The sequence below is a fragment of the Saimiri boliviensis genome, chromosome 14 (genome assembly GCF_048565385.1).
Source record: "Saimiri boliviensis isolate mSaiBol1 chromosome 14, mSaiBol1.pri, whole genome shotgun sequence".
Lineage (NCBI taxonomy): Eukaryota > Metazoa > Chordata > Mammalia > Primates > Cebidae > Saimiri > Saimiri boliviensis.
The window spans coordinates 4,171,475-4,191,524 of NC_133462.1; the positions used below are offsets into that span (position 1 = coordinate 4,171,475).

General features: G+C 52.4%; 1 protein-coding gene and 1 pseudogene across 1 annotated transcript; both read right to left on the bottom strand.

Annotated features, from left to right (window-relative positions):
* Positions 1–69: 69 nt before the first annotated feature.
* On the bottom strand, positions 70–6,361 carry LOC101036947 (leukocyte immunoglobulin-like receptor subfamily A member 3; annotated as a pseudogene).
* A 6,343-nt stretch (positions 6,362–12,704) lies between these two features.
* Positions 12,705–19,491, bottom strand: LOC101053208 (leukocyte immunoglobulin-like receptor subfamily A member 3). The gene is given in 10 exon segments (XM_003944069.4): positions 12,705–14,710; positions 14,713–14,820; positions 14,969–15,019; positions 16,415–16,717; positions 16,960–17,256; positions 17,478–17,780; positions 17,929–18,213; positions 18,397–18,432; positions 18,594–18,675; positions 19,069–19,491. Coding segments are annotated over 10 exon segments (1,557 nt in total). The 5' UTR covers positions 19,078–19,491; the 3' UTR covers positions 12,705–14,627.
* Positions 19,492–20,050: the final 559 nt, after the last annotated feature.

Sequence of the window (20,050 nt, forward strand, 5' to 3'; positions counted from 1 at the left end):
TGAGGCAGGAGAATTGCCTGAACCCAGGAGGCGGAGGTTGCAGTGAGCCGAGATCGCGCCATTGCACTCCAGCCTGGGTAACAAGAGCGAAACTCCGTCTCAAAAAAATAAAAAATAAAAATAAATAAAAAAAATTTAAAACGCATGTTTGTGTTCTGTGTTTTTCAACTCAGCCTGTCAGTAGAATAGCATGCACATTGAAATTGGACTTCCCAACAGAAAAACAAAAGGACAGACGATGTTGAAAAAGTACCCTACAAGTCAGTCACATAGAAGGCAGAGGTCAGTGTGTTCACAGGATTCGTACCGGAGAGTCACGAGACACATGTGGGATCCATGGGAAAGGCTGGTGGCCAGGTATGCAGGAAGGTAATTGGTGACAGATGCCAGAGTCTCCCACTTGACATCGCTAAAATCTAGCTCAAATTTTTGGCCTGGCACAATCAAACTACGACTTGGAAGATATTCTCACTCAAATATTAACGCGTATACAATATTATGCTTTACCTATAAGCATAGTATTGTAATCATTCATATTCTGTTGAGTCTTTGAAAATGTCCCTAATGGAATGTATTTATTTTACATGGTAAACGGGGAATGGCTGCTTCCTTTGTCCTAGAAAGTTCAGGATTCTTTGGTCCCTCAGGATCCTTCCCCCAACCATTCCATCCTATGAGGCAGTTTTACATCCTTCAAACACAGTGGTCTCTGACCTAGGAAAGTTTAACGCTTTAATGCTGGGACTCAAGTCCTCTTGCTGTTTGGAAGAAGTCAGAGAAGAGTCAGCCCCAGTCATTTCTGCATGTTTCTATCTGACTGTCCCAAGTGAGTAGAAAGAAACAGCTCAACCCATTGACAAGATTCATTGGCCTGAGGTCTTGTCTTCAGCTGGATGTCTCTCCTACTTCCATGATTTTCCTTCTGTGGATCACAAACACACTGTAAATGCCTATCATTGTTTTGACATGGTGTACTTTGGTTCTACCTGGAAAGGCGGGACATCTTAAAGTAAGGAGCTCACAGGTCATGGGTGGATTGAAATGTTTTCAGCCAGAATATGCAGATCCGTAGAGACAGAAAGCACACCTGTGGTTACCAGGTGTTGGAGGAAGAGGAAATGGGAGTGACTGCTGAGCGGGTGTCAGGTGAGGACGATGGTGTGGAACAGGATGGCAGTGATGGTCACACAATGATCTGAGGAGAAGTTATACAGATAGCATCTGAGAAAGAGGGAAGGGCTCGTAGGGTCCGGAGAGGGTGTTGGGGCATCCGGGTGGATTCATCTTTTCCTGGTTGAAATCTGATGCTCTCCCATTGATTTATTTACTGGACCACATTTGGAACTCTGAACTGAGGAGATGGAGGCTCAGTAACTCTCCCCAGGGAGTGTGGCAGTGAGGAATAAGGAAGACTGTGTTACATGCCATGGACCAGAGCACGCCGGTGTGCAGAGGTGTGGACCCGAGGCTGCCACGTGGGATGGAGCCTCATGTGTGGGGGAGGGAAAGAAGGGGACCCAGAGATGGGAAGTCAACATTCATAGAGAGGAAAGTGTCACATGTTCATGGTCCTCCATGGATCACCCTGCAAAATGTCTCTGCGCTGGAACTCTGATTTCCTCCCTCTAGAAATCATCAGCAGACAGTCCAGATAGCATCAGCCCTAAATGGTCTCCAGAACCTGCTGGGATCATCAGATCTGTTCCCAAGGCTCCAGCACTCTGAAGGCTGCACTATCTTCTCTGCTGTTCACCTCCTGGCTGCATCCTGGGGGCTTCTCTGGCTGTGCTGAGCCTCAAATAGCAGAATGCCGAGGATCACCAGGACCAAGCCAGCCATGCCCATGCGGATGAGATTCCCTACTGTGTAATCCTGGGGCTGTGAGGCTGGGGAGAGTGGACAAAGAGGTCACAGAGGTCAGGGAGGATCAGCATCACCCAAGACCTCTGGATGTCCACCCAGGGCACCCACCTCCCCTTGACAGGACCCAACACTCTGTGCCACCCCATGACCTCAAGCATCTCCTCACTTACCATCCTTGGAGTCAGACTTGTTTTGTGATGGGCTGAGGGTCTCAGCTGCTCCTGAGACTCAAAACCGGAGAGGAGAGACATATTCAGATATAAGTTATATAACAGGTGGTATGTAAGGTTAGATGTAACTTATATAACCTCCCCTGGAGCCTGGGGCTCCTCCTCTGTCTCTGCCCAGCTCCTGGAGAAAAGCCCATGCTTGAGTTCTTGAGGGGAACAGGATCCTCTGGGAGACACAGGAATGCTTTGGGGAATTGAAACATCCACCCCACCCACTTTACAGATGAAAACCTGAGGCTCAGAGAGGGGAATCACCTGCCCCAGGACCCCCAGCCAGGAAATGGCAGAGCTGGGAAGGGGACCCAGGAGTCTGACCGGCAGCCCTTCTTCCGTGCACTGAGCCGAGCCCCGGAGCTGCAGGGAAAGAGCCTGAATGCTCCAAACCAGGGCCCTGCTCCCCTCCCCCCGCCCCAGGCCACCGTTACTGCTGCAGGTGGGACAGCACTGGCCCCTGAGAAATCGGGTCTGGAGGGTTCCCTGGGGGGCCTCCTCTCCCAGGAGGTCAAAGCTGGGAGTCAGCGCTGAAAGGAACTTTCCCACCCGTGCAGGCTTCTCTCCTTTACACTTGGAGAAACTGAAGCCAAACAGGGGAGGGGCCTATCCATGTCACCATCTCCAGAGGAGCCTTAATCCAATGACAGAACCCAGCCCTGCCTCCCCTGGACCCTGCCCCCCTCCCAACCCACCTCCCACTCAGAGCGCCTCACTCACCACTCCGGGAATCAGACTCTGTGGGAGGGACAAGCTGGTCCTGAGGGCCTGCTGGGTTGGGATGGGGATCAGAGGGCTGGGGCTGTCCTACTCCCCACTTCAGCCTGGCTGCTCCTCCCCCAGGCTGGGCCCCAAGATCTCCCACTGCCTCAACCCCACACCTCACCAGCGCAGCCTCAGAGCTCCTGGGAGCCTGTGGCCCTCGCTCTGTCTCTGCCCAGCAACCTGGAGAGAAGTCTGTGCTGGGCCCTTAAGGGGAACGGGATCCTCTGGGAGCCTCGAGACTGCCCTGGGGGACGCTGCACTCCCTCCCAGCCAAGAGGCCTTAGTCAGTCACCAGGTGTGGGAGTGGGACCGGTGGGTGGAGGGCTGCGTCCCCAGGAGGGTCCTAGGTAAAGAATGAGAGGAGGTGGAGGAGCTGGGTCTTGTCTGAAGCCTCCACCTCAAACCAAATTTCTCCACCTTGGTCCCCTGGCCCTCCAGTCCCCTCCCCCACCCATCTCTCCTCTTCCTGATGCTGGCGATGCCCCTGAGGGTGGGTGTGCCTGGGAGGGTCCCACTGTCCTCCTTCCCTCTGAGGGCTGAGGCCCCTCTGGCTGAGCCTCCTTCAGAGCCCCCTCCCTCCATCCCAGCCCAGAGCTCTCCTGGGGCAGGGCCTGAGCTGAGCCTTTGAGCTCAGAGAGGACAGGGTCAGGGGCCTCACCTGAGACCACGAGCTCCAGGGGGTCACTGGGGAGGGACAGCAGGTAGGGGTTGAACCTCCGTGAGCCGTAGCACTTGTAAGTCCCCGCATGAGCTGAGGTCACAGGACTCATGGGGAATTCAGCCTGGTACTTATGAGCTTGGTACTTTGATCTCAGATGCTGAGGGAGATGGGCTGCTCCCTCCTTGGTCAAAAGGAAAGTGTCCATCCACCACTGTGACTGACACAGCAGGGTCATGTTCTCTCCTGAGGCCACCCTGGGGCCCGGCTGCACTGAGAGGGAGGGTGTGTCAGGGATCTGTCCTGGAGAGAAGAGGATGGGTGAGGGGCTGCCCCGCCTTGTTCTGAGCTGAGACCTCCCCAGGCCTCTCTCTGGGACCCTCAGTCTCTGCTTTCTCTGAGTCTCCCCCTCCCCACCTATCCCCTGTCTCTGTCTGTCTCTCCCTCCCTTGGGACCCCCCCACCCCTCATCCCGGCCATCACCACCTGGGCTCCCCGGCAGGGTCTGTTCTGAGCCTGGGTCCCTGACTGAAGGCACTGGGCTTCTCACCTGTGATCAGAATGTCCAGGGGGTCACTGGGGGCCGACCACTCGGAGGAGACGTTGTGTGCACCAGAGCATCTGTACTGGCCCCCGTGGGAGCGGCTCACAGGGCTCAGGGTGAAGTTGGCCTGGGAGAGCCCAGCCTGGGGCTGCCGGCCAGGGCGCTGGAGGAGGTCACGTTCCCCCTCCTTGTAAAGAGCGAACCTGTCATAGCCGACATCAGAGCCACACTGGAGGGTCAGGGTCTCCCCAGGGGCCACGACAGGACCCGGCTGCACTGAGAGTGATGGCTTCTCAGAAACACCTGGGAAAGGTGGTCATGGTCTCCAGGAGCCGACCCTCAGGCTCCCCACAAATCCTCCCTCTCCCTCGGCCTCACCACTGCAGATCTTCCTGTGTCTCTGACCCAGGAGCCCTGAGCCCTCTCACCCCAACATCGTCCCACCTGGAGCTGCCCTGAGACGCGGCTCCTCCCCACCTGCCCGGAGACTCAGGGATCTCCAGGCAATGCTGTGAATTTCTCACCTGGGACCCGGAGCTCCAGGAGATCACTGGGTGAAGACCACACATAAGGAGATTGAGAGTAATAACCATAGCACCTGTATGTCCACCTGCGACTGGGGCTCACGGGTCCCACGGAAAAGACAGCATGGGATGACCAACGGGCATGGGGCTGGGAGTTCAGGCATGGTGGGTGTTCATCTTCTCCTTCCTTACACAGAATGAAGCCATCAAATGCCACCTGTGAGCCACACTGGAGGGTCACGTTTCCTCCTGGGGTCACTACAGGGCTGGGCAGGGCTGAGAGGGTGGGTTTGCGGTAGAGACCTAGAACAGAAGGAGGCACCATGTTAAGTGGGGCTCACACCTCCCACATCATCCCCAGGGCTGGGCTGTGACAGGAGAAACACCCCTGAGAGCCAACCCTCTTCCTGGACTGACCCTGGGGCTCGGACCCCTGAGTGTCCTCTCACCTGTCATCACCAGCTCCAGGGGGTCACTGGGCTCTGACCAGCGAGTGTGTCCATGATACTGACAGCGATACTGCCCTGTGTGTTCCCCAGCAATGGACCGGATGGGGAACTGGCCCTTCTTCCTACTCGCCTGTGGGATCAACATAATCCAGGATGCTGGTGTTTTTTCTTCATATAGATGATAATCCTGGGCTTCCAGGTTCCCCTGACATCTGAGGGTCACGGGACTCCCCTGGGTGATCACAGAGCCTGGCTCAGCTGAAAGGGTGGGCTTGGGGAGGGTCCCTGGCAGGAAATCAGAGGTCAGATTCTAAGTCATTTCCATCCAACCCAACAGATTCCAGCTCTCAGCCCAGGACCCTCCAGACCCCCATCAGTCAGCCCAGAACTGCTATTCCCCTCCCCAGCTGCACGGGGGTGGGCCTTGTACCCAGTGAGGAGGAGGACCTGGGCCAGCTGGGGACAGACTCACCTGCCTGCACGTGGGTCCTGGGGCCCAGACTCAGCCCTGGAAGAGAGTTCCCTGTGAGAGATTTGCCCCTGAAGCCTGAGCAGGTCCGACCCTCCCTGGGGTCTTTGTGAGCCCTGGGGTTTCCTCATGGACCAGAGTTAGGCTGTGGGGTGAGGTCCCTCCTAGGTTAGAATCTCCCTTCCCTCTTCAAATCTCACCGACATAGATCAGGACCATGAGGATGGGGGTCATGGCGTCTCCTCCCACTGCCCTGCTCTGCAGATGGATGAGCCCTCGGTGCTGGCAGGACAGAGAGACACAGGGTGTGGACACTTGGTGGCTGGGTCCTTCTTGTCATGGGGTTGTGTCATCTGCAGCCACACAGGAAGCAGAACTGCCCTCCCCAGGAGCCTGGCTCTCATGCCTTTAGGGCTGAGGTTGCGGTGGGCCCAACCCCTCTGCAGACATTTCAGACTGTAATGGGGTCTTTCCTGACCCCCAGCCACTGTCTGTCTCATTTGTTTTCATCTCACTGGGAGCTGGGATGTAGCAGCCAATAGAACTGGTGTTTTTCTGTACCTGCCCTTCCAGACGAGGGTGAACAAAGGCTTCCCCTTCCTTCTCACAGCCTCCCCATGGGGTCTCCCTCCCTCCCTCACCTTGTCCATCAGCACAGCAGTGCAGGGGCATTACCACAGCTGTCATCTCTCCAGCCCTGGAGATGCTTCAGGGAAGATGCAGGTCCATGCTGCAGGCAGGCTCAGGTCAGCAGAGACGCACCTGACACCTGGCCATGCAGTCCAGGCTGAGCTGCATGGGGCCGCGAGCACAGAGAAGAAATGCAGGGAAATGGGAAGAAAAGTTGACTTCTTTCTTGACACTGGATTGTGGGTTTCCTTTCAACAAAATAGTTCCCTTCTCAGCTTCCCCATTTTAAAACTGACTCATCTCATCCTGCATCTGTGACTTTTCTGTTGGGTGCCTGCAGTGAGGGGATTGGGTAATGAAGTTTAACCTGAGAGTTTCAGGAGTTTGGTTCAGGGCAGGGCTTGTTTCCACATCATTAGCAAAAGGGTTAATTTTTCCATGTTTTCTAGAAACAACCTAACGTGCTTTATCAGAACCTGGGAATGTTCAAGACCTCAGCTTGAGTTCAAGTCTGCAGGTGAAACATGCATCTGTCCAGCACAAAGAGCAGGCATGGCCCTTTGTCTCTCTCTCAGAACAAAGAGAAAAGTGGAGGAAACTGTGGGACCCTAGGGAGACCGTGGCTCCCCCTTGTCTGTGTTTGTGGACAGAATCTGGGATAGCTCAGTTCAGTGACTTGGGCCACACTCAGCCCTGAGCCACCTTTCCTGGGTGCACATGGCACAGAAGTGCTTTATCAGTGTTGGACCGAGTGTGAGGCTCACGTGGGCCCCGCCGTGCCGGGCATGTCGCAGAGCTGATTCTAAGCTGGGAGCGTGGACACTGCAGGGCAGGAGTGGCTACAGCAATACCTCATGAGTTTTCATTCCTGAGTCAGCTCTCAGAGAAACTCTGTATGGAAGATCAGGTGTGTGAGAGGAAAACCACCCCAGAGGAATGAAAATCACAGAGTCCATTAGAGCAAAAACAGGCAATTATAGAAATGAATTGGATAGATATTGTCAGATGAAAAATACAAATTATATTAACATATTTAGAAATAATTTCATCAAGAACAAGACACAGCTAGAATGACAAATATTATATTGGTGTGGAATATTATTAAAATTTTCATAAGTCATCAGAGACACCTTAGAAATGAAAAAAAAGCAAAGATAATTAATGCATACAAGTAATAGAATGACAGGAGTGAGCTGATATCTCTGTGTCACACTTTCAGAATGAAAGAAATAAGGGGTATGTTTGTGAGTAAACACCTGCAAAGAAAATAGTTGACATTTTTACAGAAATGACGAAAGAACATAAGCTTAATGTGCACAAATTTATAAATGAAATTAATGTCTTAACTATGGTAGAGTGAAGGATATTTAGAATAAATAAAAAGTCATTTTAAAACTACTGGAGAAAATACAAATTATTCTGAAATGAATGACAAGCACATTGGGACTGGATTTCCCAAAGGAAAAAGTGGAGGAAAAATGACTGGGGGTTCAGGTTCAAGTTGGCTGAACGGAAACAGCTGGCGTGTGCCTCTCTCATTAAGAGGAATCAAAATGGTGGGTAAATACCAAAATGCCAAGGAGATCTTTTAAGAGAGCGCACTGGGGATCCCCAGAGACTGAGGACATGGAAAGCACAGGGAAGAAAAGCTGAGAGCCAGGAGAGGTTCCTAACATGGAGAAGGGTTGAGTGAGAGACAGATTCCCTAACATGAGGAAGGGGTGAGTGGGCGAGAGTCTCCCTAACACTGGGAAGGGGTGAGTGGGTGAGACGCTCCCTGACATTGGAAAGGGGTGAGTGGGTGAGAGGCTCCCTAATACTGGGAAGGAGCGAGTGGGTGAGACACGCCCTGACATTGGGAAGGGGTGAGTGGGTGAGAGGCTCCCTGACACTGGGAAGAGGTGAGTGGATGTGAGCCCCTGGGATCCACGCCCCTATCTTGGCCCTTTACAATCCTCCTCACAGAAGAGCCCCTGACCCACCTTGGCCTGCAGAGGCACACAGGGAGTCCCTGGAAATTTGGCAGAGGTGCCTCCAGAGTCCACATGGAATCCCACAGGCTTTTGATCCCTGAGCAGACGGGGTCCAGCTGCCGCTGCCTTAGCAGGGAGGGAGGAGGCCAGGCACCTCTGTGGGCTCCCAGGAAATATGTGACAGCTGGGGCACAGAAGCAGCCACGCTGAGCCCCCCATGGCTCGCTCACTTCTGTTGCTTCCTGCTAAATGGGGCTTCCTTCCGGCTAAATGGGGCTTGCCAGCTTCAGGGCCCCAGTGTACCCCTCCTGCCCCCACCTGAACACTGTGGCCCTGGCTGGGTGCCCTCTGAAAGCCCAATGCTCAGAAGCCCCTGAGAAGTCCTTTGAATTTACTGCCACCAATGCCTCAGCCCCTGCTGCCCCAGGTCCAGGGAGAGTATGGGGAGACCTGGCACATTTGCGTGTCCCCAGAGCAAAACTGAGCGCCACTTCTTCAGGAGGGAAGTGTGAGCGGGCCCTGTGCCCACAGCTGCCAGTCTCCAGTGCCCCAGCCGAGGGGCCCTGCCCTCCCCAGTCACAGGCCCACAGCACAGCCGCCATGCCTCCACCTGGACATTTCAGCCGAAGGCCCCTCCTCTTCTGAGAGCCCGGTCCCCACAGGTCTGTGATCTGCCCCCAGACTCTACCACCTGAGCGTTCTGCCTGCCCTGCCTGAGAGTTCTGCCGGTGACCTGGGGACCAGCCCATCCCTCCTCATCACAGCCGGCACCTGAAACCTGGAACAGGCGAATCCCAGTCCAGCCCCTTTAGGACTCACACACGCTGTCCAGCTGGCCACCTGGAGGCCTGTGATCTGGGGAACCGCCAGCCCTTTCCCACTGTGCTGGCACCTGACCACTCACCCCAGGGCCTGAGGTCGGGTCCCCCCAGCCAGCAACACCACAACTGACGTCCGCTTGTCCAGCCAGGAAGGCAGAAGCCCCACATCCCAGCTACATGAAGCAGCAGTGTGACCACGTCAGACACAGGCAGCCGCTGAGGGGTCTGCACTGCGCTGAGTCAGGAGGTTCTACCTTGGGATGATTCCTGCAGAGAGTGGCAGGCAGGTGTTTCCCACGGCTCTCAGCCACACAGTGGCCTGGGGAGAGACAACAGTGTGTGTCTGAACAGAGACTCAAGAGTCCTGGAGCAGGCGTGTGATAGGGAAACAGGTAATGTTCCTCCCCATGGGACTGGAAATGGATGTAGCCCCTTCACCTCCAACAGAGACCTCAGGGCATTTCCCACATGCTGCCCCAGTCACACGCTTCAGGACTGCGGCCGGCACTCATCATTACGGTAATTGTGGGCAAACCAGGGGCTCCGGCTCTGCCCAGCTGTATTTCCTCACCCCGTGGAACAGAAAGCTCAGGGCTCCAGACCCTCCACGTTCCAGCCCTTCACCTGAAACAACAGACAGCACCTCACAGGAAGCAGGCAGGTCCATACCCACCTGCTTGTGCAGAGGCTGGCTCTTCCCCTTAAGCACCAGCTCCCAGCCTGCAATTTGAACCGCACAGCCCAACACAAACCCTGCTGCAGAAGCGCCCGAGACTACGGAGAAAAGCCTAGAGACCCTTCCCAACGTGCTCTACAGTCACACTCCCTGTGGGGCTGGGGGAAATGTGCAAAGAAACCCCATCCCAGTGAAAATAAATCCAAAGAGAATGAGTGGCAGCCTGTCCAGATGAGAAGGAATCAGTGTGAGGATTCTGATGTGTGAAAAATCTGAATATTGTGGTACCACCAAAGGATCACATTCACTCTCTAGCATCAGACCCTGAAAACAATGGAAACTCTGAAAGAACAGAAAAAGAATGAGATTAAGACAAAAACATTACAAAGAATTAATGAAATAAAAAGTTGGTTTTTTGAAAGTATAAACAATATTGACAGATGTCTGACTACATTAACCAAAAAAGGAGAAGATTTAAATGAGCACAATCAGAAATGATAAAGATGACATTACAGCCAACACCACAGAAATACAAAAGATCATCAGAGACGACTGTGAACACCTTTATGTATGTAAACCAGAAAACCTAGAGAAAATGGATGACTTCCTAGACACATACAACTTCCCAAGATTGCACAGGAAAAATTCGAAACCCTAAGCAGACCAGCAACAAGTAATGAAAAAGAATTGGTACTAAAACTTCTTCCAGCAGTACAGCCCAGCAATAGATGGATTCACAGACAAACTTTGCCATATATACAAAGAAGAGCTGACACCAATCATACTGAAACTATTCCCAAAAAATCGAGGGTGGGGATTCTCTCCTAACTCATTATGTGAAACCAGTATCACCCTGATAGTAAAGTCAGACACGGACTCAACAGAAAAATGAAACCACAGGCCAAGAGACCTGAGGAACACAGATGCAAAAATCCTCAAGAAAATATTAACAGATGGAATCTAAAAGTGTGTGAAAAACATAATTCATCATGATCAAGTTGGCTTTATTCCAGGGATGAAAGGATGGTTCAATATATGCAAGTCAACAAAGGAGACTCATGATATAAACTTGAACTAAGAACAAAAAGCATATGATCCTCTCAACAGATGCAGACAAACTATTCAATAGAGTTCAACATCCCTTCATGATAAAATCCCTCAACACATTAGGCATAAAAGAAACACAGCCCAAAATAATAAGAGCCCTGCATGACAAACACACAGCCAACATCAAATTAAAGGGGGAGAAGTGAAAGTTTTTCCCAAGAAATGGAACAAGACAAGGATATCCACTCTCACCACTCCTGTTCAATACAGATCTAGAAGTCCTCACCAGAGCACTCGGGCAACAGAAGGAAATGCATCCAAACTGGAAAAGAGGAAGGGAAATCATCTGTGTGTGCTGATGACATGACTGTATACCTAGAAAATCCTGAAGATTCTTCCAGAGTCTTGTAGACTTGATAAGTGACTTCAGTAAAGTCTCTGTATACAAAATCGAGGTACAAAATCAGTAGCCTATCTATACATCAGTACCATTCAAGCTGAGAACCAAATTAAGAACACACAAACACACACACACACACACACACACACACACACACACAGACTGAGAAGTATATTTAAACAAGCAGGTGAAAGACCTCTACACAGAGAATGACAAAATGCTGATGAAAGGAATTGCAGGCAACACAGTCAAACAGAAAAACATTCATTGCTCACAGACTGGAAGAATCAATATGGTTAAAATGAGTATATTGCCCAAAGCATACTACACACTCAACACAATTCCTATCAAATTACAAGTGTCATTTCTTTAACAGAATTAGAGAAAAAGCAATTTTCAAATTCATTTGGAACCAAAAATTAGCCTGAACAGATAAAGCAATTCTATGCAAGACTAAGAAACCTGGAAGCATCACACTGTCTTGATTTCAAATTATACTACAAGGCCATGGTAACTAAAACAGCATTTACTAGTACAAAAATGTACAGAGATGCCAAGGAAGCAGAATAGAGAAACTAGAAGTAAAGCTGCCTGCCTACAACATACTGAGCTTTGCTAAAGTCAACAAAAATAAACAATGGAGAAAGACACCCTATTGAATGAAGGATGCTGGGAAAACTGGGTAGCTATCTGCAAAAGAATAAAACTGGACCCCTATCTCCCACCATGTAGAAAAATTAACTCGAGATAAATTAAAGACCTCTGTGTGAGACCCTGAAGCTATGTAAATCTTAAAAAAACATTAGGAAAATCTCTTCTGAACATTGGCCCAGGCAAAGAACTTATGATAAAGACTCTTTAAAAATGCAACCAAACCCCAAATATACAAATGAGACATGATTAAAATTAAAAGCTTCTGCACAGCAAAAGAAACAATCAACAGAATGAACAGACAGCCGACACAATGGAAGAAAATATTCGCCAATTATGCCACCAACAAAAGACTAGTGTCCAGAATCTACAAGGAAGTCAAAGAATTCCACCTGAAAAAAAAACCTCAAACAACTTCATGAACGTGAAAAACCACATGGAAAAGAACCACAGAGATTTATAGAAAACTGAGTAAAGAACATCAACATCAACAGACATTTCTCAAAAGAAGAAATATAAGTTGCCAACAACACATTAAAAAATGCTCCACATGATTAATCATTAGAGAAAATCAACTTAAAACCACAATGAGTATCAACTGACACCAGTCAGAATGGCAACTCTTAAGAAGTTAAAACCAACAGATGTTAGCAAGGATACATTGTTGGTAGGAATGTAAATGAGTTTATCTTTCACAGAAAACAGTAGGGAGCTATCTCAAAGAACTAAAAATAAAACTACCATTTCACTTTGCAATCCCATTTCATAGTATCCAGCTTAAAAAAAAGTAATTATATAAAAAAGACAGCAGCACTCATTATGTTTGTTGCAGCACTATTTACAACAGTGTAGAAAATAGAATTCTAGGAATGTATGAGACCCCGTTTCACTTAAACATGTTTAAATATCTGAAAAAAGAGGAAATTAAATTTTTGAGACAAAAATATGGATTATCCTGGTGAAAAATGGGCATCAGATAAATGAGTAAGAAATCCTAGAGGTGAAAATATCTATTAAAGAATACAATCAAAATATTTATTCTATCAGTGTCAAGATATAGCTGAAGAGACATTTATGAAATTGGAAAACAAAATTGAGAGAATTTTTCAGAATGAACCATGGAGGCACTGAAAGTGAAAATTCACCATCCTTGGGGGGAATACTGTGAGGAGGGAGGACCTCATATCTACTGCACATGTCAGAAGGAAAGAAGGGGGAATGACATCAGGCAACAACTCACGAATTACAGAGTTGAACATTCAACAGAGACGAGGGAAGACTAATTAAGTGCTAGGGTGCACACATTTAAACATGAAATGCGAATCTTCACCTACCACGATACATTGAAAAATATCAGGAGTAGATTAAAAAGTATGTATGCTAGACTCAAGTTGTCTGGCGTAAATTGTATAGTCTAAAACACATGTTTGTGTTCTGCGATTTTCAACTCAGCCTGTCAGTAGAGTAGCATGCACATTGGGATTGAGATGTTAAGAAACTACTCTACAAGTCAGTCATGTAGAAGGCAGAGGTCAATGTGTTCACAGGATTCATACCCAAGAGTCACAAGACACACGTGAGATCCATGGGAAAGGCTGGTGGCCAAGTATGTCTGGAGGGTAATCAGTGACAGATGCCAGAGTCTCCCACTTGACATCACAGAAATCTGGCTCAAATTTTTGGCCTGGCATGATCAAACTAAGACTTGGAACATATTCTCACTCAAATATTAACATGTATACAATATTATGCTTTACCTATAAGCATAACATTGTAATCATTCATATTCTATTGAGTCTTTGAAAATGTCCCTAATGGAATGTATTTATTCTACATGGTAAACGGCGAATGGCTGTTCCCTTTGTCCTAGAAAGTTCAGGATTCTTTGGTCCCTCAGGATCCTTCCCCCATCCATTCCATCCTATGAGGCAGTTTTACATCCTTCGAACACAGTGGTCTTTGACCTAGGAAAGTTTAACGCTTTAATGCTGGGACTCAAGTCCTCTTGCTGTTTGGGAGAAGTCAGAGAAGAATCAGCCCCAGTCATTTCTGCATGTTTCTATCTGACTGTCACAGTGAGTAGAAAGAAACAGCTCAACTCATTGACAAGATTCATTGGCCTGAGGTCTTGCCTTCAGCTGGATGTCTCTCCTACTTCCGTGATTTTCCTTTCATGGATCACCAACACACTGTAAATGCCTATCATTGTTTTGACATGGTGTACTTTGGTTCTGCCTGCAAAGGCAGGATGTCTTGAAATGAGGAGCTCACAGGTCATAGGTGGATTGAAATGTTTTCAGCCAGAATATGCAGATCCATAGAGACAGAAAGCACACCTGTGGTTACCAGGAGGGAGAGGAAATGGGAGTGACTGCTGAGCGGGTGTCAGGTGAGGACGATGGTGTGGAACAGGATGGCAGTGATGGTCACACAATCATCTAAGGGGAAGACACACAGATAGCATCTGAGAAAGAGGGAAGGGCTCGTAGGGTCCAGAGAGGGTGTTGCGGCATCCGGGTGGATTCATCTTTTCCTGGTTGAAATCCGATGCTCTCCCATTGATTTATTTACTGGACCACATTTGGAACTCTGAACTGAGGAGATGGAGGCTCAGTAACTCTCCCCAGGGAGTGTGGCAATGAGGAATAAGGAAGACTGTGTTACACGCCATGGACCAGAGCACGCCGGTGTGCAGAGGTGCAGACCCGAGGCTGCCACGTGGGATGGAGCCTCATGTGTGGGGGAGGGAAAGAAGGGGACCCAACGATGGGAAGTCAACATTCATAGAGAGGAAAGTATCACATGTTCATGGTCCTCCATGGATCACCCTGGAAAATGTCTCTGCATTGCAACTCTGTTTTCCTCCCTCTAGAAATCATCAGCAGACAGTCCAGATAGCATCAGCCCTAAATGGTCTCCAGAACCTGCTGGGATCATCAGATCTGTTCCCAAGGCTCCAGCACTCTGAAGGCTGCACTATCTTCTCTGCTGTTCACCTCCGGGCTGCATCCTGGGGGCTTCTCTGGCTGTGCTGAGCCTCAAATAGCAGAATGCCGAGGATCACCAGGACCAAGCCAGCCATGCCCATGCGGATGAGATTCCCCACTTTGTAATCCTGGGGCTGTGAGGCTGGGGATAATGGACAAAGAAGTCACAGAGATCAGGGAGGATCAGCATCACCCAGGACCTCTGGAAGTCCACCCAGGGCACCCACCTCCCCTTGACAGGACCCCACCCTCTGTGCCAGCTCCATGACCTCAAGCATCTCCTCACTCACCATCCTTGGAGTCAGACTTGTTTTGTGATGGGCTGAGGGTCTCAGCTGCTCCTGAGACTCAAAACCAGGGAGGAGAGACATATTCAGATGTAAGTTATATAACAGGTGGTATGTAAGGTTAGATGTAACTTATATAACCTCCCCTGGAGCCTGTGGCTCCTCCTCTGTCTCTGCCCAGCTCCTGGAGGGAAGCCCATGCTTGAGTTCTTGAGGAGAACAGGATCTTCTGGGAGACTCAGGAATGCTTTGGGGAATTGAAACATCCATCTCACACACTTTACAGATGAAAACCTGAGGCTCAGAGAGGGGGACCACCTGCCCCAGGACCCCCAGCCAGGAAATGGCAGAGCTGGGAAGGGGACCCAGGAGTCTGACCTGCAGCCCTTCTTCCGTGCACTGAGCAGAGCCCCGGAGCTGCAGGGAAAGAGCCTGAATGCCCCAAAGCACGGCCCTGCTCCCCTCCCCCCGCCACAGTCACCATCACTGCTGCAGATGGGACAGCACTGGTCCCTGAGGAATCAGGTCTGGAGGCTTCCCTGGGGGGCCTCCTCTCTCAGGAGGTCAGAGCTGAAAGGCAATTTCTCACCCGTGCAGGCCTCTCTCATTTACACTTGGAGAAACTGAGGCCCGGGCAGAGGAGGGGCCTATCCACATCACCATCTCCAGAGGAGCCTTAATCCAATGACAGAACCCACCCCTGCCTCCCCTGGACCCCACCCACCTCCCCGCCCACCTCCCCCGCTCAGAGCGCCTCACTCACCACTCCGGGGATCAGACTCCGTGGGAGGGACAATGCTGGGTTGGGATGGGGATCAGAGGGCTGGAGCTGTCCTACTCCCCACTTCAGCCTGGCTGCTCCTCCCCCAGGCTGGGCCCCAAGATCTCCTTCTGCCTCAACCCCACCCCTCACCAGCCCAGCCTCAGAGCCCTGGGAGCCTGTGGTCCTCGCTCTGTCTCTGCCCAGCAACCTGGAGAGAAGTCTGTGCTGGATCCTTAAGGGGAACAGGATCCTCTGGGAGCCTCGAGACTGCCCTGGGGGAGGCTGCACTCCCTCCCAGCCAGGAGGCCTTAGTCACTCACCAGGTGTGGGGGTGGGACCGGTGGGTGGAGGGCCGGGGACCCAGGAGGGTCCTGTGTAAAGAATGAGAGGAGGCGGAGGAGCTGGGTCTTGCCAGAAGCCTCCACCTCAAACCAAATTTCTCTACATTGGCCCTGTGGCCCTCCAGTCCCCTCCCTCAGCCGCCTCACCTCTTCACGACGTTGGCGATGCCACTGAGGGTGGGTGTGCCTGGGAGGGCCCCACTGTCCTCCTTCCCTCTGAGGGCTGAGGCCCCTCTGGCTGAGCCTCCTTCAGAGCCCCCTCCCTCCATCCCAGCCCAGAGCTCTCCTGGGGCAGGGCCTGAGCTGAGCCTTTGAACTCAGAGAGGACAGGGTCAGGGCCCTCACCTGAGACCACGAGCTCCAGGGGCTCACTGGGGTGAGACAGCAGGTAGGGGATGGAGCTGTATGAGCCGTAGCACCTGTAGGTCCCTGCATGGACTGAGGTCACAGGACTCATGGGGAATTCAGCCTGGTACTTATCAGATTCATTCCTTGATCTTAGACGCTGGGGGGCATCAGCTGCTCCCTCCTTGGTCAGAAGGAAAGTGTCCATCCACCACTGTGACTGACACAGCAGGGTCACGTCCTCTCCTGAGGCCACCATGCGGCCCGGCTGCACTGAGAGGGAGGGTGTGTCAGGGATCTGTCCTGGAGAGAAGAGGATGGGTGAGGGGCTGCCCCACCTTGTTCTGAGCTGAGACCTCCCCAGGCCTCTCTCTGGGACCCTCAGTCTCTGTTTTCTCTGAGTCTCCCCCTCCCCACCCATCCCCTGTCTCTGTCTGTCTCTCCCTCCCTTGGGACCCCCACCTCTCATCCCGGCCATCACCTGGGCTCCCTGGAAGGGCCTGTGCAGAGCCTGGGCCCCTGACTGAACCCGCTGGGCTCCTCACCTGCGATCAGGATGTCCAGGGGGTCACTGGGGGCCGACCACTCAGAGGAGAGATTGTGGGCACCGGAGCATCTGTACTGGCCCCCGTGGGAGTGGCTCACAGAGCTCAGGGTGAAGTTGGCCTGGGAGAGCCCAGCCTGGAGCTGCCGGCCAGGGCGCTGGAGGAGGTCAGGTCCCCAATCCTTGAACAGAGCGAACCTGTCGTAGCCGACATCAGAGCCACACTGGAGGGTCAGGGTCTCCCCAGGGGCCACGACAGGACCCGGCTGCACTGAGAGTGATGGCTTCTCAGAAACACCTGGGAAAGGTGGTCATGGTCTCCAGGAGCCGACCCTCAGGCTCCCCACAAATCCTCCCTCTCCCCTGGCCTCACCGCTGCAGATCTTCCTGTGTCTCTGGCCCAGGAGCCCTGAGCCCTCTCACCCCAACATCGTCCCACCTGGAGCTGCCCTGAGACACAGCTTCTCCCCACCTGCCCGGAGACTCAGGGATCTCCAGGCAATGCTGTGAATTTCTCACCTGGGACCAGGAGCTCCAGGACATCACTGGGTGAAGACCACACATAGGGAGAGTGAGAGTAATAACCATAGCACCTGTACGTCCACCTGCGACTGGGGCTCACGGGGCCCACGGAGTAGACGGCCTGGGATGACCAACGGGCATGGGGCTGGGAGTTCAGGCGTTGTGGGTGTTCATCTTCTCCTTGATTGTGCAGAGCAAACCCATCAAATGCCACCAGTGAGCCACACTGGAGGGTCACATTTCCTCCTGGGGTCACCACAGGGCTGGGCAGGGCTGAGAGGGTGGGTTTGCGGTAGAGACCTGGAATAGAAGGAGGCACCATGTTAAGTGGGGCTCATACCTCCCACATGATCCCCAGGGCTGGGCTGTGAGAAGGGAGATGCCCCTGAGTGCAGAGCCCCTTCCTGAGGGCAGAGCCTGGGGCTGGGACCCCTGAGTTTCCTCTCACCTGTCATCACCAGCTCCAGGGGGTCACTGGGCTCTGACCAGTTAGTGCGTCCATTATACCGACAGCGATACTGCCCTGTGTGTTCCCCGGCAATGGACTGGATGGGGAACTGGCCCTTCTTCACAAGCTCCTGTGGGATCTGCCTAATCCAGGTTGCTGCTTTTTTTTCTCGATATAGACGGTACTCCTGGGCTTCCAGGCTCCCCTGGCACCTGAGGGTCACGGGACTCCCCTGGGTGATCACAGAGCCTGGCTCAGCCCAGAGGGTGGGCTTGGGGACGGTCCCTGGCAGGAAAGCAGAGGTCAGATTCCAAGTCATTTCCCACCTAACAGATCTCAGCTCTCAGCCCAGGGCCCTCCAAACCCCCATCAGTCAGCCCAGAACTGCTATTCCCCTCCCCAGCTGCACGGGGGAGGCCCTTGTCCCCAGTGAGGAGGAGGACCTGGACCAGCTGGGGACAGACTCACCTGCCTGCACGTGGGTCCTGGGGCCCAGACTCAGCCCTGAAAGAGAGTTTCCTGTGAGAGATTTGCCCCTGAAGCCTGAGCAGGTCCGCCCCTCCCTGGGGTCTTCGTGAGCCCTGGGGTCTCCTCATGGACCAGAGTTTGGCTGTGGGGTGAGGTCCCTCCTAGGTTAGAATCTCCCCTCCCTCTTCAAATCTCACCGACATAGATCAGGACCATGAGGATGGGGGTCATGGCGTCTCCTCCCACTGCCCTGCTCTGCGGATGGATGAGCCCTCGGTGCTGTCAGGACAGAGACACACAGGGTGGGGACACTTGGTGGCTAGGTCGTTCTTGTCATGGGGTTGTGTCATCTGCAGCCACACAGGAAGCAGAACTGCCCTCCCCAGGAGCCTGGCTCTCATGCCTTTAGGGCTGAGGTGGGGGTGGGCCCAACCCCTCTGCAGACATTTCACACTGTAGTGGGGTCTTTCCTGACACCCAGCCACTGTCTGTCTCGTTTGTTTTCATCTCACTGAGATCTGGGACGTAGCAGCCAATCGCCCCGATGCCTTCCTGAGTCAGCCCCTTTCAGGAGAGGGTGACCGTGGGCTTCTCCTCCCTCTCAGAGTCTCCCCAAGGGGTCTCCCTCCCTCCTTCACCTCATCTATCAGCACAGCGTTGCTGGGTCCTCACCATGGCCATCGTCTCTCCAGCCCTGGAGTTGCTTCAGGGAAGACGCAGGTCCGTGCCGCAGGAAGGCTCAGGTCAGCAGAGACGCACCTGACACCTGGTTGTGCGGTCCAGGCTGAGCTGCGTGTGGCCGTGAACACAGAGAAGAAATGCAGGGCCTCTCGTGGTGGCTCCCGCCTGAAATCCCAGCACTTCAGGAGGCTGAGGCAGGAGGATGGTTGAGGCCAGGAGCTTCGTGTTACCCTGGGCCACATAACGAGACCTTGTCTGTCCAAAGAAGTGAAAACATAGCCGGGCATGGAGGCCCACACCTGTGGTCCCTGCTACTCCGGAGGCTGAGGTGAGAGGATCGCTTGGGCCTGGGAGGCGGAGGCTGCAGGGAGCTCTGATCACTTCTCAGGGTTCCAGCCTGGGTGACAGAGCGAGACCTTGTCTCAAAAGGGGAAATGCAGGGAGTAAAGAGAACGAAACGTATTTCTTCTGTCCCTAGAGTGTGTGTTTCCTTCCTACACAGTAGCCCCTCTCTTACGCTTCCCCTTTTTGCTTTGCTGCAGTATCACCCACCCCGACCTGGGGATGAGCCTCCGGGTCCATCCCACGTCCTCAGTGCCCCTGTGTCCCTGGCTGTCCCTCTGCCCCTCCGTCCATGTTCAGCGTTTTCAGAACAATTCGTTAGGTCTGTCATCTGGTTCTGGGGGAGGGGAGCTGATTTCTATTTAATTCCTGATTATCATCCATGGTTTGTGTGACCTTGGAGATTAATGTCACCTCTGTGCCTGTTGTCGTGAGCCCTACTCATCACAGAGACTGTGGGGGTCAGTGGTGCCCAGGACGTGGGAGGGGCTCAGCCGCGCGTAATTTCCAGACCAGTTAAGACAGGAGGGTTGGGACGTGAGAGGATCCTGGTGTTGGCTCCGCAGTCGAGGGGGATGATTGATGCACCCACTCCAGAGCCCGCGTCAGCTCCAGTCACCGTCAAATGCTC